Source organism: Parasteatoda tepidariorum, chromosome 6, assembly GCF_982258835.1.
Source record: "Parasteatoda tepidariorum strain Cologne lab strain chromosome 6, Ptep-v5.0, whole genome shotgun sequence".
In the NCBI taxonomy this organism is placed as follows: Eukaryota; Metazoa; Arthropoda; class Arachnida; order Araneae; family Theridiidae; genus Parasteatoda; species Parasteatoda tepidariorum.
This window is the reverse complement of record NC_141760.1, coordinates 35,452,474-35,466,557: the sequence shown is the minus strand read 5'-3', so window position 1 is coordinate 35,466,557 and position 14,084 is coordinate 35,452,474. Positions and strand designations below refer to the sequence as shown.

At 25.9% G+C, this 14,084-nt stretch overlaps 1 protein-coding gene across 1 annotated transcript in view; it reads left to right on the top strand.

The window, feature by feature from the left end:
- The window catches only part of kel (kelch protein), a 31,364-nt gene extending 20,992 nt beyond the window's left edge, over positions 1–10,372 (top strand). Inside the window, exon 10 of the mRNA XM_016049651.5 lies at positions 6,392–10,372. Coding sequence (XP_015905137.3) covers positions 6,392–6,564 — 173 coding nt within the window. The 3' untranslated portion in view covers positions 6,565–10,372. The remainder of the gene's footprint in view (positions 1–6,391) is intronic.
- The last annotated feature ends 3,712 nt before the right edge of the window (positions 10,373–14,084 follow it).

The window sequence follows — 14,084 nt, the reverse complement described above, 5'->3', positions numbered from 1 at the left end:
GGAGTTAGAAATAGTAAAAATTTTGAACTTCGTAATTTAAATAATAATATTGTCATTAAATTTTTTTTAGCTTCATATCAGAGGTTAAAAATTGAAACTAGCAATATGAAATTTCTTTACTTAAATATCAGTCCTGAATTTCATAAAATTACTATAAATTTCAGAACAGTCACATGTGTGTCTAATACTTTCCTAATTAAACTTGGCACCTTCAATTGGCAATTTCATAAAATTACTATAAATTTCAGAACAGTCACATGTGGGTCTAATACTTTCCTAATTAAACTTGGCACCTTTTTCTTTAACTACTCAAAAAAAATTATCAACAATATTATTAAAGAGTATTTTTCTTGGATTATCACTAATAATCCACTGATTTTAGAATTTATTAAACATAACAAAATTAATTCTATTGCCACTTATGATTTCCAAGATCTTTTCAATAGCATTCCCCTTTCTAAACTAAAAGATGTTCTTTTGAATTATTACTATGTTTTGAAAAAATCTTTAATTGCGATTTTGATTATTGGGAAATTCCAATTAATTTTTGTCTTTTCAATAATTATCTTTAAAATAGAAAAGATATTTTTTTCCAAATTGATGGAATACCGGAAGGATCTAATGTTTCATCTCTCTTAGCTAATTTTTTTTTTTGCACTAATAAAAAAGAAATTGTACTCTTAATATTAAATTTGTTTTTAGATTTATTGATGATTTAATTATCTTCAATTTTCATGAATATACTCTTTTATTTAATAATATTTACCCCTAGGAATTAACCTCGCTTCGTAATCATAATGATAGCTTTAATTTTTTGGATTTGGGTATAATAAAAGAAGAAAATATCTGCTTTGTTGGTCTATTTTATAAAAGAAATTATTTTTATTTTAAGGCAAATAAATTATTTGGAATTCTAATGTTCTTAAAAATATCTATTTTAATACCATTTTTAATCAAATGTGTAGAATTAAAAGATTATGTAGTAATGTTTAGTTATCCAAAAAACAAATAGACAAAATTTGATAAAAAAAACAATGGTTACCCAAATAAAGTAATTAAATTCTATATAAAAACATTAAGTTAATTGAATGTTATTGTGAAAAAATTTACTAAAAAACTTCTTCGTTAATTTATACAATTTTTACCGTGTGCAAATCCATTTCGGGCAAATCCTTGGCTGAAATTATGTGCATAACAGTCAATTCATATTTCCTTCTCTGTCTCTTTTCTGTTTTATTTATTTTTTCTTAAATAAAAGTCAATTTTCTAGAATTATTAATTGGCAATTTCTTTAAATTATCCGATATAATAACCGATATGTGATTTATATTTTAATTTCTTCACTAGCAAATGCTAACTATTTCTAAGCATCATATAATGTTACTCAGGTTTTTATGTTCGTAAATATAGATTGCTAGTTTTAAATATGAATATTATATTTTCCCATTTCGTAAATTTTCCTAACTGTTCAATAATAATGAGTTTTTCTGAAAATACGTTTCATTTTCTTTACAGTGCTAACAGAGTTAAATGAACATATTTTATTTTAGTATTTTCAAATCTAATTTTTATTACTGTGCAGCGTCATGTATATTTTTGAAAAGGAAATTTTTTTCCCTGTATAATTTGTTTTATTCACGTTTTATTTTCCCATTTTCAAATCTCTGCCACTATTTAGCATTATGTGTTTATACGAAAAGATACTTCTTGACTGTGTCAATAAATTTTATGATCCTTGTAGTACTTCCACATTTGCAAATTTTAATTATTTTTTAGTATTATGGTATTCTAAAGAAATGTTGCGTTCACAGTGTTTACTGATTTATAATTCATATTTTAACTGTATATTTGCCAGTTTTTCTTATTTTTTAGCATCATATGTATTTTCCAAAAAACGTTATTTTAGTAGAAGCAATAATAGGTTTAACATGTTATTCTTATAGTTGCAAACTTTCGCAGCTATTATGCTTTATGTTTAATTGTAAAAAAGGTTTTTTTCACGGTGCGACCAGATATAAATAAATTTTTTCGACCAGATATAAATAAATTAACCAGATATAAATAAATTCTTATTTTTTAGCATCATATGTATTTTCCAAAAAACGTTATTTTAGTAGAAGCAATAATAGGTTTAACATGTTATTCTTATAGTTGCAAACTTTCGCAGCTATTATGCTTTATGTTTAATTGTAAAAAAGGTTTTTTTCACGGTGCGACCAGATATAAATAAATTTTTTCGTTATATTTTTACTTTTGTTGTAATTAATTTTCTGTAATGCTGCCAGAAATTATTGATCCTCGTTTTACAAGATCACTTCCTATAAGAAACCCACAGTACATAATTGCAGCTATTAATGAAAAGAATTCAAAAATCACAGTATAATTTTCGTAATTTTAAATTTATAATTAATAATGCCACCAAATATATATATATATATATATATATAATATGCATATACATGCATATACATACATACATTTTAATTTTCCCTTCCCTTTAGCAAGTGCTTCTTATCTCTCAGCATCCAGATTTTTATTTTGTATAGTATTTCCAGATTTTATTAATAATGTTATATTTTCTTCACATTGCTGACAGTGCTAAATGTACATATATATATATTATTATTATTTTCAAATTTAATGTTTGCAACTGTACAGCATAGTGTATATTCTTGAAAAGAAATTTTTTTTTCACTATTATTTGTTTTAGTTACTCATATTTTATCTTCAAAATTTCCACAACTATTTAGCACCATGAGTTTGCCCGAAAAAATACTTGTGCTAGTTTACAGAATTGTCTAGTTATCATGAGTTTTCTCATTAAAATTTTGCTTTCACAGTGTCAACGATTGTATATTATAATTTTCCTTCTCGCAAATGCTCTTTATTTCACAGCAACACATGTTGTTGCTCAGATTTTTATTTATTTTGTTTTATATAGTAATGCTAGATTTAAACATGAATATTATATTTTAACGTTTCTTGAAATTTTTATTGCCTGTTCATCATAATGCCTATTTGCTTTATTTATTCTTGCCTGACTTTATATTTTAATTCTATATTTTAGTATTATTTTCTTTTCTTTTGTTTTTTTGTCAGCATTATTTGCAATTATTGAATCAGAATTATTATTCTCTAAAATAAGTAGTTATAGCAATTAGACAGACTTGCTATTAAAAGTCGTTACTTTTTATGTATTCAAATAATCATCGCTAAAACTACATTTTAAATAAATCAATTTTTAATTTATGTCACCATTAATTTATTTTAATCCATTAAGACATACAATAAATTTAATAACATACAATGTATTCAGATTAATTTAATCATGCGACAATGGGGATAGGGGAGTATGTTGGTGATATTAGCGAGTTTCATTAAAATTTTTAGAAAAAAAAATATATCATCAATTTTTAGTATTTTATTGCAAAATAGCTTTTATCTTTAAAAATTTTTTTGAAGAAAATTATATTAAAAATCTTTTGTTGAGAAACACGTTTTTATATCTTGCAGGATATTTCGATGGCTATTTAAAATTGACAGGAAAATGTTCACTTTAACTACTACAAAATGCCCATAATTAGCATTGTATTATTTACTATACCAATTTTACCTTTAATTAACTTTTTGATATTACATTCCTTTTTTCCATCTGTGATAAAGTAAGAGTTGTGCTCTTGTTTTTAGCCCTCATTTTGTCACTATATGTAAACATAATAAATATATTGCAATTATACATTTCTTGTGACTCAAGTTATACTGTTTGTAATGCACGTACACATGTAAACTATTTATATTTGCTCTATTTTGTAATTTATATTTTTTATTTTTTCCTTTTTATGTTTTTATCTTGATTATACGGAAGTAAAAGATCAGGATGGTTATAAATAAAGATTTTTTATGCTTTTAATTAGAGAGTTTTTTTAATTGCATGCTTTGCCCACAAAATTGGAATTTTCTGTAATATTACTGTCATTTTCTCTATTTTTGATTTATTATTTATTTTTGTGTTTGCGAAGTTCTGACATATGTCTACAAACTTATCTGCGTTATAAATAAGTTTATATTTCATTACGTAAATAAGAAATACATCAAAAAAATAGTTCGAGAAAATTTTTTTCACTAAATTTAAACCCCCAAAATAACACAATAACCATTTTTTTTTTTAAATATAGGGTCTCTTAGCTTTTATATGTATCTGTATGAACAGGTGTGTGCTCATAGATACACAATTAAAATGAAGGTAAAGAATTCAAGATGTGATCAAAACAAAATTTTAAAACTGTAGAGAACAAAGTAGAATAACAGAAAGAAAAAAAAATCGAGGTGAAAATTTGTTTTAATTCGTTGATTATCAAACTACACGCTAACAGATGTTTCATCTGAATTCCATCTTTCTGAGGCTGAAGTAATATGGAACATGTGGTGAAAATTCACTTTAAAAAAGGAGAGTAAATAAATAATACAAAAATAAATAATACTCAAACAGAAATTTTAATAATTCAAATGGAGATTGAAATGTATGAAACAGAAAAGAATATAAAATTATTGAAACGGAAAAAAATAAAAATTATTTTTGTGTAAAAAAATTTTTTTTTAAATTTTCTTTTTCCTTTGCACAAACACACACCCATATTCTAATATACGTATGTGTCTTAAACTATTAAAAATGAAAGGAGAAAAATTCTCAGACAAATACAAAACATAAACTTCAGCAAAATTACAAAGCAATATAAATAAATTATAAAATTTATTGAGAAATTATTATACTTATTTACAGAAACTAAAATTTTTCCGGATGGTGAATGTAAGTTTGAAAAACATACATCAAAACTAAAATTTTCTTTGATGCAACCTAAAAAGCGTTTGATTTTTCTTTTATCATATTTTATAATTAATTCTTATTTTTTTATTTTTATAACTTTTTATTATATTAGTATAAGTTTTAATAATTTTTTTAATTCTGTATTATGACTTGATAAATTGCCTACGTTTTAATAAATTATGTATTTTTCAGAATTTTTATAATTATATTTCTTCATATATTTACAGCTCAATATAATTAGCAGTTCTAGCTCCGATTATTAAAACTAAGTTACTTTAATTAATTCCACACACATTAATAAAAATTTATATTCTTCTTGGTGTTTTAATTTGAAACGAATTAATTGTAAGATATAAGTAATCCCCATTATCTTGTAAACACCTATTTACATACAAATAAATAGTTAGAATGTCTATTCTGGATATTTCACAACGAAACTAAGAATGGGTTTACAAATAAATGACCGCGTACCCAGAATCACTTTTCGAAACTAATGCTTATATTGTTCAGTTTTGCTAAGGAAGGATGGGATAGTTTAACTGACCCTCTATCATATATCACTGTCACTGTACCAATTCACTCCTTCCTCAAAGCGACGCCCCCAAAGTGTGACTATTACAACTCTGATTTTGCCAATTCCGGTTTTTTATCTGGGTATCGCGTCCTCTTAACATAGAGGCAGAATTTTTAACCTATCTTTAAAGATTTTCAATATTTTTTTTAATCAAAGTTATTTTGTGGTAGAACATAAAAAATCTAAAATTTTTAATTTAAAAGAAATTAAAAGTTTTGTATTAAATTTTTTATAGTATTAATTTTTTTGTAGTTATTATTGATTCTATCACCATTATTATTAAATCTATTAGTATTATGAATCCCATTCTTATTATTATTAATTATATTGCTAATATTTAAAATTATACTTCAAAATCTGCATTGAGCAAATAGTTAGAAATTCTTTTGGAAATGGTTATTTTTTTTATTACTTGATTTCTCTTGTACCACACAAAATCAAGTGGTTCGGTAATGTCTAATATATTACCTTAACAAAAATTGGTCTTTCGTCTTTTTCATTGCACTTGCAAGTATCTTATAAGGCACAGTTTGCTAAAACACTAACACTCAACAATTTAAGCACACATGAAATTTTTCTATAAATTCTAAAGTAATGCATATGCCAATTATTAAATGACAATTGGCCGAGTGACAATTATTAAATTCTAACGCGCAGAATCCTGTGCCTTGCATTCTGCACGGTACTCGCCATTTTCACTAATGAGCTCGCTCATGCGCAGGATTCCACTTCATTGTGCTTTATGTAAAGACATTTTGAAGTTCCATCCACATTCTGTGTTAGTCTTATCAATAAATTATTTTTCATTAAATAGTTATAGCTGTTTGTAATTGCTATATTCATTTTGAATAACCCTGTATAATTGTAGAGAATAATAAGCCTAGAGTTGCATTCAAATATATGTTCTATCGCTGCCTGATAATGTTAAAGCTACAATTTAAATTTGCTTTCAGAATGAACTTATATGTGTATAAAACTAGTTTTCCTTGTAGGTGTGATAGCTGTTGAAGGATTACTGTATGTTGTCGGAGGTGATGACGGGTCTTCAAACTTATCTTCTGTTGAGGTTTATTGTCCCAAATCAGATTCCTGGAGCATGTTGCCTTCTTTTATGACTATCGGAAGGAGTTATGCAGGTGTTGCAATCGTTGATAAACCCATGTGAGGAACTTTATGTTTAGGCTCTTACATTAAAACTAACTCTTATCTGTGAAATTAGTGTACATATGTTAATATAAATATGCTTGTATATTTATTTTTTATTTTCATCCTTATACATTTGTGTTTTAAAATTGTAAAAAGTTGTAAAAAAAATTTTGAGAGTGCCACATTGTATCAACGAAACATTTTATTTTAAGTTGATCTTTTGAAAGGCTTAGATTCAAAAGTGGAAGAGTCCAATAAAATTATTGTTATCAAATACTTCAGTTTGAGGATGTTGTATTGTATCAGCTGCAATCGTCATTTGAAGAGATAAGGTTTAAGAGTGATCAACTAGAAAGAAATTTGAGATATTTTGAAGGGGAAAAACTTTTGATTATTTTTTATCATCAGTGAGTTGAGAAACGGGAAGAGATAGAAATTTATGATTTTCTGCATTCTGCTTAGAAAACTAGATACTGAATTTCAGAAAAGAAAATTAGATGCAAAAATTTATGAGAAAAGCAGTGTTAAATTTATGAGAAAGATGAGAAAAGCAATGTTTTCTGATACATGGCTAACCATTCCAAATTAACTATTTGCACAGGCATTTATTTTGTCCTCAAACTATGCCATATTCTGCATGTGGTGGTATTTTTGAAACCATCGTTTCATAGCTTTTCTTCAATTTACAACACCATTTATTAATAAACTTTGTAATTAATTTTTAAACTTAGTGCAAAAAATTAACTAGTTTCCAAAGAAAGTGAACCATTTTTTTTCAAGTCATTGTTTCCTTGTGTGATAGCTGATATGTATTTGCAAATTTTCTGTTAAAAAGTAAAATTCAAGTATCTTTGAATAAATATTTTTGTCATGCAAAATCTTTTTTCCCCCTGCTTTATAAATTTCAAGTCGTACTTCTACTACATATGGAGTCAGTTTTTTTTTCTTTTCTACTAAGCAATCCATCCAAAATATTCAAATTTTCTTTTTATATATAAAATCTTACTTTTATAAGAATCATTACCGTGACTTTTATCCTACAATTTATCAAAAATCTCCTAAGTTTGTACACGTTTTCCATTTTTTCAAGTGGTCATGCTATATTTACATATGGAGTCACACTATTTAGTTTTCTTATCTACTAAGCAATCCATCCAAGATGTTCAAATTTTCTATTTAAAAACGTGCATTTATTAAAAGTTATTACTGTAATTTTTCTCTTACAATTTATCAAAAATTTCTACGTTTGTGTATGTTTTCCACATTTTTATGAAAATTGAACCTAACCATTTTTAAATCTAAGCCTAATTTTATGTTTACATTATGTGTTCAAGAATAAATCAGATACAAAACTTGACATTCAGTTTTTTTTTAACATTTGTATTAAAGTGTTTACAAAAATATCTTTACCTTTGTGGCAGCTGTTATTAAAGCTGTGAATAAGATGTGAAATTTTTTAAAAAAACAATTGTGATATTAAAAGCGAAAATAATATTTATCTATTGAAAGATTATCTAATAATATTTATTTTTGTTGTGTTTTGTTAAAAAAGTTATAATTTTGTCAGCATGTTGAAATGCTAGTCTTTATTTAGAAATTATAGTTTTATTAAAATAAATTGCACCTTTATTGCACTTACATAGTCATTGCTGTATATTATAAAATTTATTAATTAACACTGAGCATTTAACTTTCCTGTTTAAGAAATCTAGCACAGTATCCTTCATAATGTGTGCTTGAAATTCTTTCTTTTAACAAATTTCAGTTGGTTTAATTTAGTTGTGGCATTTGTTAACAGAAGTTTAGAAATAAAACATTGCTTTCTTTTAAAATTAGTCAGTTCTCAGTCGATTGCAAACTCATCATTATAATTTTTTTTAATACTATGTGAGTAAATAAACAATAACCATGGATATAAAAAAAATTGTTTCTTCATACTAAAAGATTCTAAACTTGACATAAAACCACTTTTAAGTCTAACTTTACTAAACGTTGTGAATATTATAAAAGTGAAAATTTTAAAAACACAATGAACAATAAAATCTCATAATATACAAAATGCAATTCAACAAAAAATTACAAAACATTTTAATGACCAACAATCATTAGCTATAGGTTCTATGATTAAGGTAAAATCTAAGTAATTCATTCAACTTTGTATGTGTCATTCCCATATTGAGTTGGAAAACTTAGTCTTCTCTTTAACTTAATTCCAAATTTATGAAGATTATGGACCAATTACAAACAATTTTATTTCATTTGAGACAGAATGTGCTTTAAATGTGTACAATTGTATCTCTCAATTTATTTTCCTTATTTGAATTACAATAACATGTATGTAGTATTATGTTTCATAACTCATTATTACTTTTCACAGTTATTTACTGTTATTCAGTTTTAAAAAAATAAATATTTACTTCCTTTTTATTCATTTATTTATATTTACTTTTAAAATTATCTTCATTTTTTTAAAAAGAAAAACGAGGAAACAATGAAATAGCATTTTCTTGATGTATATTTAGAGTAGTTTACATTTAAACAAAACACTGTAAAAGAAACTAAAAATTGATAACCGAATACATTCAAACTTTTATTTTTTAAACATTTTCTCCCTATGCTGGCATATTTCATGATCTGAATTGAAGTCATTACTAATGAATGTCATAATGCTTGATTCTCAATTGCTTGAATTAAAAATATAAAATGAATTTTTGAATTATTATTAAAACCAAAAATGCTTCATGCAGTAAAACATAATTTTGTTTGTTGTATATGCAGTAAAACATAATTTTGTTTGTCGTTCAGGGGATATTTGATGATGATATTTTATAAAATGAAAGTTTATAGTACAGGGTGCGTAGTGTTTTTAAGAAGTGCTTAAAGGTGCTTATTTTTGTTTTTTAAAAGCCCTTAAAGGTGCTTTTTTCCATGAATGTTTATAAAAAGAACTTAATTTTCCCTTTTCCGAAATGTGATATTTTTCTTCACCATGTTGATTTCCACCACAAATTATGCAAAACGACATTGTCCTTTTTCAACGTTTTCGCAATTAATTCAACCCCAGTCTATTTCGGCGTACCGATCTGTAGTGTACCATTTGTTTTTCACATTTGATGATTGCGTATACTGAGCTGGATTCAGTGGTAAGGATTTTCAACTCTCATGTGCAACCCTGCTGCATTTTGAAAGAGATTCTAAATTTCAAACATTTTCCGCCCTCTGTAATAGAATCAAAAAATCTCTCAAATTTTTGCTGATTATGGGGCCCAACTAAACATTGTCAATTTTTTTTTTCTATTAGTGATAGAAAATTTCATTTTTCTTGTTAGTTTTATCGTTTGTGACGCTCCATCGTCTTCGCCACTGTAAATAAAACCATCAATTGTCAAAAACTAGCCAACCCTGTCTAATTATGACACTTTTCAAAGTGCTGAAAAATATTTTTTGAGTGCTTGAAAAGTGCTTATTTTCTGTTGAAAAATTTGGCTACGCATCCTGTAGTAATTTCTATTTCAGAAATGCAAATTAAATAAAAAATAATTGGTAAATGAAATAAGTATAAAATTTATGAGGATAGTTTCAGTAATCTGATTACAGCACCCAATTTGCCGTTTTTACTCAAATGTGTTTAGTCCTTCTCCATGTTCTTTAAATTTTCCTAAAAGAAAACAATTTATGAAAAAGTCATTTTTTATCAAGTTACATTAGTCCTGCTGAAAGAAAAATTAAGTTTTTTTTCTGCTAAAATCAAAAATTAGTAATTTAAGTTTATTTTGTAATTATAAATTTAAAAAATAAGTCTTCAACCATAAACATTTGGCTTCAAACATCTCTATTATAAAAAAAAAAGACATTACAAAATTGCTACTCTAGATTGTTCTGATAAAACTTCAAATTTCTGTTTGCTTGTTTCTTTAGAATTAATCTGTTTTAATAACCAAACTAACATACGAATTTTGCTGCTTTGAAAGGATAAAAGAAAATCTTTCTGTACTCACATTGTGTTGGATAAAGTGCAGAAATGTTTTTGAGAATAAAGCACATCATTTCCTCTTGTTGAAATACTTGTTATTTATTTGAATATTTTCTCTTTAATATCTTTCCTTTGTTGTATAAATTGTATCTTTTTTTATACATTTTGAATTTATATATTTAGCAAATAAATAAATTTATTAATCTCATGTGTATGACTCATTTCATTCATCTCTCATTAGTACTTTCCAAGCTTAAAATATTTTTTTTTTTTTACTGTTATATGAAACAGGTAGTTATGATTTGTTCTGAATTATGTGTAGTCTGCTTTCCTAACTTAAAATATCGTCTGCTTTAATTAATTAGTATATTTGAAGTCACCACCTCGAGCCATTAAGATGGAATCCTAGAACGTGAAGATCCAATCATTAGATCAAAAGTTATTCAGGGTGGTAAGCTCTTTTGGCTCACTGTACAAATTTTCTTCATTTTACGTAAACCACCCGATACAATAAGAAATTTTTTCCATCCTGCGTTCCACTATATAATCAAATACTTATTAGAGAAAGTATCTCTCTTTTTTTTATTAGTTTGCAACATTTCGAACACTGTGGTAAGGTGTTTTGGGTGTTCACCTTAACGTTATATTTTGTTTTTCTGCACAAAATTTATAAGACTTATAGTAAGGTGTATAGAAAAATGTACAGGGATTAATAAAAAAATAAACCGCCCATAATTATTTCGAAAATAATTAACTGCACAAATTGTTTGAAAAAAATACCATCGCTCTACAGTCCGCAAGAATGCTACTACAGAGTTAAAATTTGGTATCCTAAGAGGTCCATATTTTGTGTCTGAACTTCACACAAAGTTTATTTATTACAATTTTTTTGAAATTCTGATTGATACGAAAGTTATCGTAATTCTAAGTGCATATTTTTTCTATACTATTTTTGCGTTGTTACATTTTGCTTTGCTGCTCAAAATCAATAAAATTAAAACTTGAAATTACGAAGGTTTGTACACAAATGTGCCAGGAGCTCAATGAAATGAAAAAAAATTTGATTCGATTATTATTCAACAATTATTAACTGTTTTTGTTAAAATTTAATTCAAGAATTATTAGCTGTTTAACTTGCAGTTAAAAAATGAAAATATGGTCGATCTACAGTCTGCTGAAATGCAACTTCATGTAGAACTATGTAGATGTGTAACTATTCTGCATAATTCAAATTGAACCATTTAGAATTATACTTCAACGAGAGTTTTTTTCTTCTTCCAAAATTCAAATTTGTTCAAAAGTTATAGCAAATACCAGTTTTTTTTTCTGCTTAAATAATAATTATTTATCCACTACCATAGAAAAATTTATCTCTCTCAATTTTCTTTTTATAAGCTCACTCTTGACTTGATGTCAAAAGTAACAAGAAAGAAAAAAAATAAGAGGTTAAATATTGCCAGATATAAATCTTAACATTTAAATCGAAATTTTTAATAACATGAAAACTGAAGAGAGATTAAAACTGCTCGAACTGTTATATGATATAAGGTTATTGTTATATATTCTTCACAAGTAAAATTGCATCTCATTTATTACTACTTATTGTATCACAGATTCTTTATTCCCAAGTTTAAATTTATTTTCAAGTGCAGTTGATTATTTTTAAAATCCATATATCCTTTCATTTCGTTACGATAAAAGTATTAATAATAAATGAGCTTTCATAAAATTATATATTTTATAAACAATATAAATGGACTTCTAAAAAAAAACTATCAAGATCAAGGCGTAAAAACGGTTTATGCTCATGAAAGCTAATCCTGAAAAACTGCGTACTAATAGGCACTGTTTTTCCACAGCACTGCCCATCTGCTTCGCTGAGTAATAAATCTCTTTTATTAATTTGCCAAAATTTAGTTATTTTCGAAATGCAACAACAAGCAATCCATTCGTAATTTTTGTAAAAAATGGACATTAATCGTTTTTTTCCTTGATCTTCAATAATGAATCAGCAGAAGCAACCAAGAGTGTTGGTGAGCGATGTGTAATATGGCGTAAATATGAGGCGGACTCTTCTAGTCATTTATACAATTCTATGGGAATAAACTACAAGACAAAGTTTACACCTTATTAGTAAAACTATTGAATGAAGACATATTCCTTTCTAACCCATGGATTACCTGGAAATAATTCGTGCTGGTGAATAACGGTGTAAGTCAATTGCTGTTTTAACATGGGAAGTTTCAGGATATATTCCTTTAACGAAGAATTTTTCCCCATTATTTTGTATTGATTTAGGAAAAAATAAGTGAAAAAAAATATTATATTTTGCTTTCTAATATTTTTATGGTTATGAAATACAGCATGAAAGACCGTGGTGTCTTCTTCCGCGTTCAAGATAAAATCTCACTTCCATGAAACAAAAAATTTTTAAATTTGCACTTATTTATATCTAAGAGAAACAGTTATTCATCATTGAAATTTCTTTAACTTAAAAAATTAATTATTGAAAATTATTTGAATATAAATGAAAAAACTTTTTATTATTCAAACTACTCTTTTTGGATTTTATATTTTAAGTACGAATAAAATTCCGATAATCTACTATTAACAAGTGCTCGCAACTATTAACACGTGCACACACTTTTTATGATTAAAAAAATATTAAAATATATTTTTACTTGTAATTAAAGCGTCAGGTGAAAAAATATATACGTTAGGGACACCAGTGTCAAAATGTTAAATATTTCCTGTAGTTTCCGATTTAAATTTTTTTACAATTTCATTTTTATTACATTAAAAATATATATATAATTTTTATTATAAATATCAGGTGACAGAAATTCGTACATTTTATTCTAAAATGTCTCTTATGGATATATGTAGGTACTTAAATATGTCGCACTAGAGCAAAAATTTCAAGTTTTATGAATTTTCATTTCGTGTTTTTTGGTATTCTTAGTTTAACTTTCATCAATAAGCACTAAATGACTTGGGATAAAAGTGGTTTTGATTCGCTATTGCAATAAACGAGATCCTTCAGCAAGGATGTTGAATTTTTTCTACATTCTAATAAGTAAGACATCGTTTTATTGGAAATTACTAATATTTGTACAATTTTTTTTTGTTTGTACTTTTTCATTGCCTATTGAGAAATTTTAAGTTACTATATCAGATACAATAAAGTATTTTCTCTGAGTTAACATGTCTTTTTTACGACACATTCGAAATTTTGACTAAGTATGATCAGCGGGTAGCCCTTATTACAACCTTAACATTAATTTTAATAATTACACCTCTTCTTTTTGCGCAATAGCATGAAAATTTTTCAAAAGGAAAGCAAAGGACATTTATCCTAAGGTGCAAAAAAAGAAAAAATATATATTTTTATTATTTCATTTAATAAACGTCTAAAAAACTTTGAATTGTATAGCAAACAAATTCTCACATCATTTTAAAGTATGCAATTTTAAATGGCAAAATACAAAATTTCAGTACAATCAGTAAAATAGTTCCAGACTTTAAAAAAAAATAAATAAATTGTATACTTAAAAGTTTGATTTGTC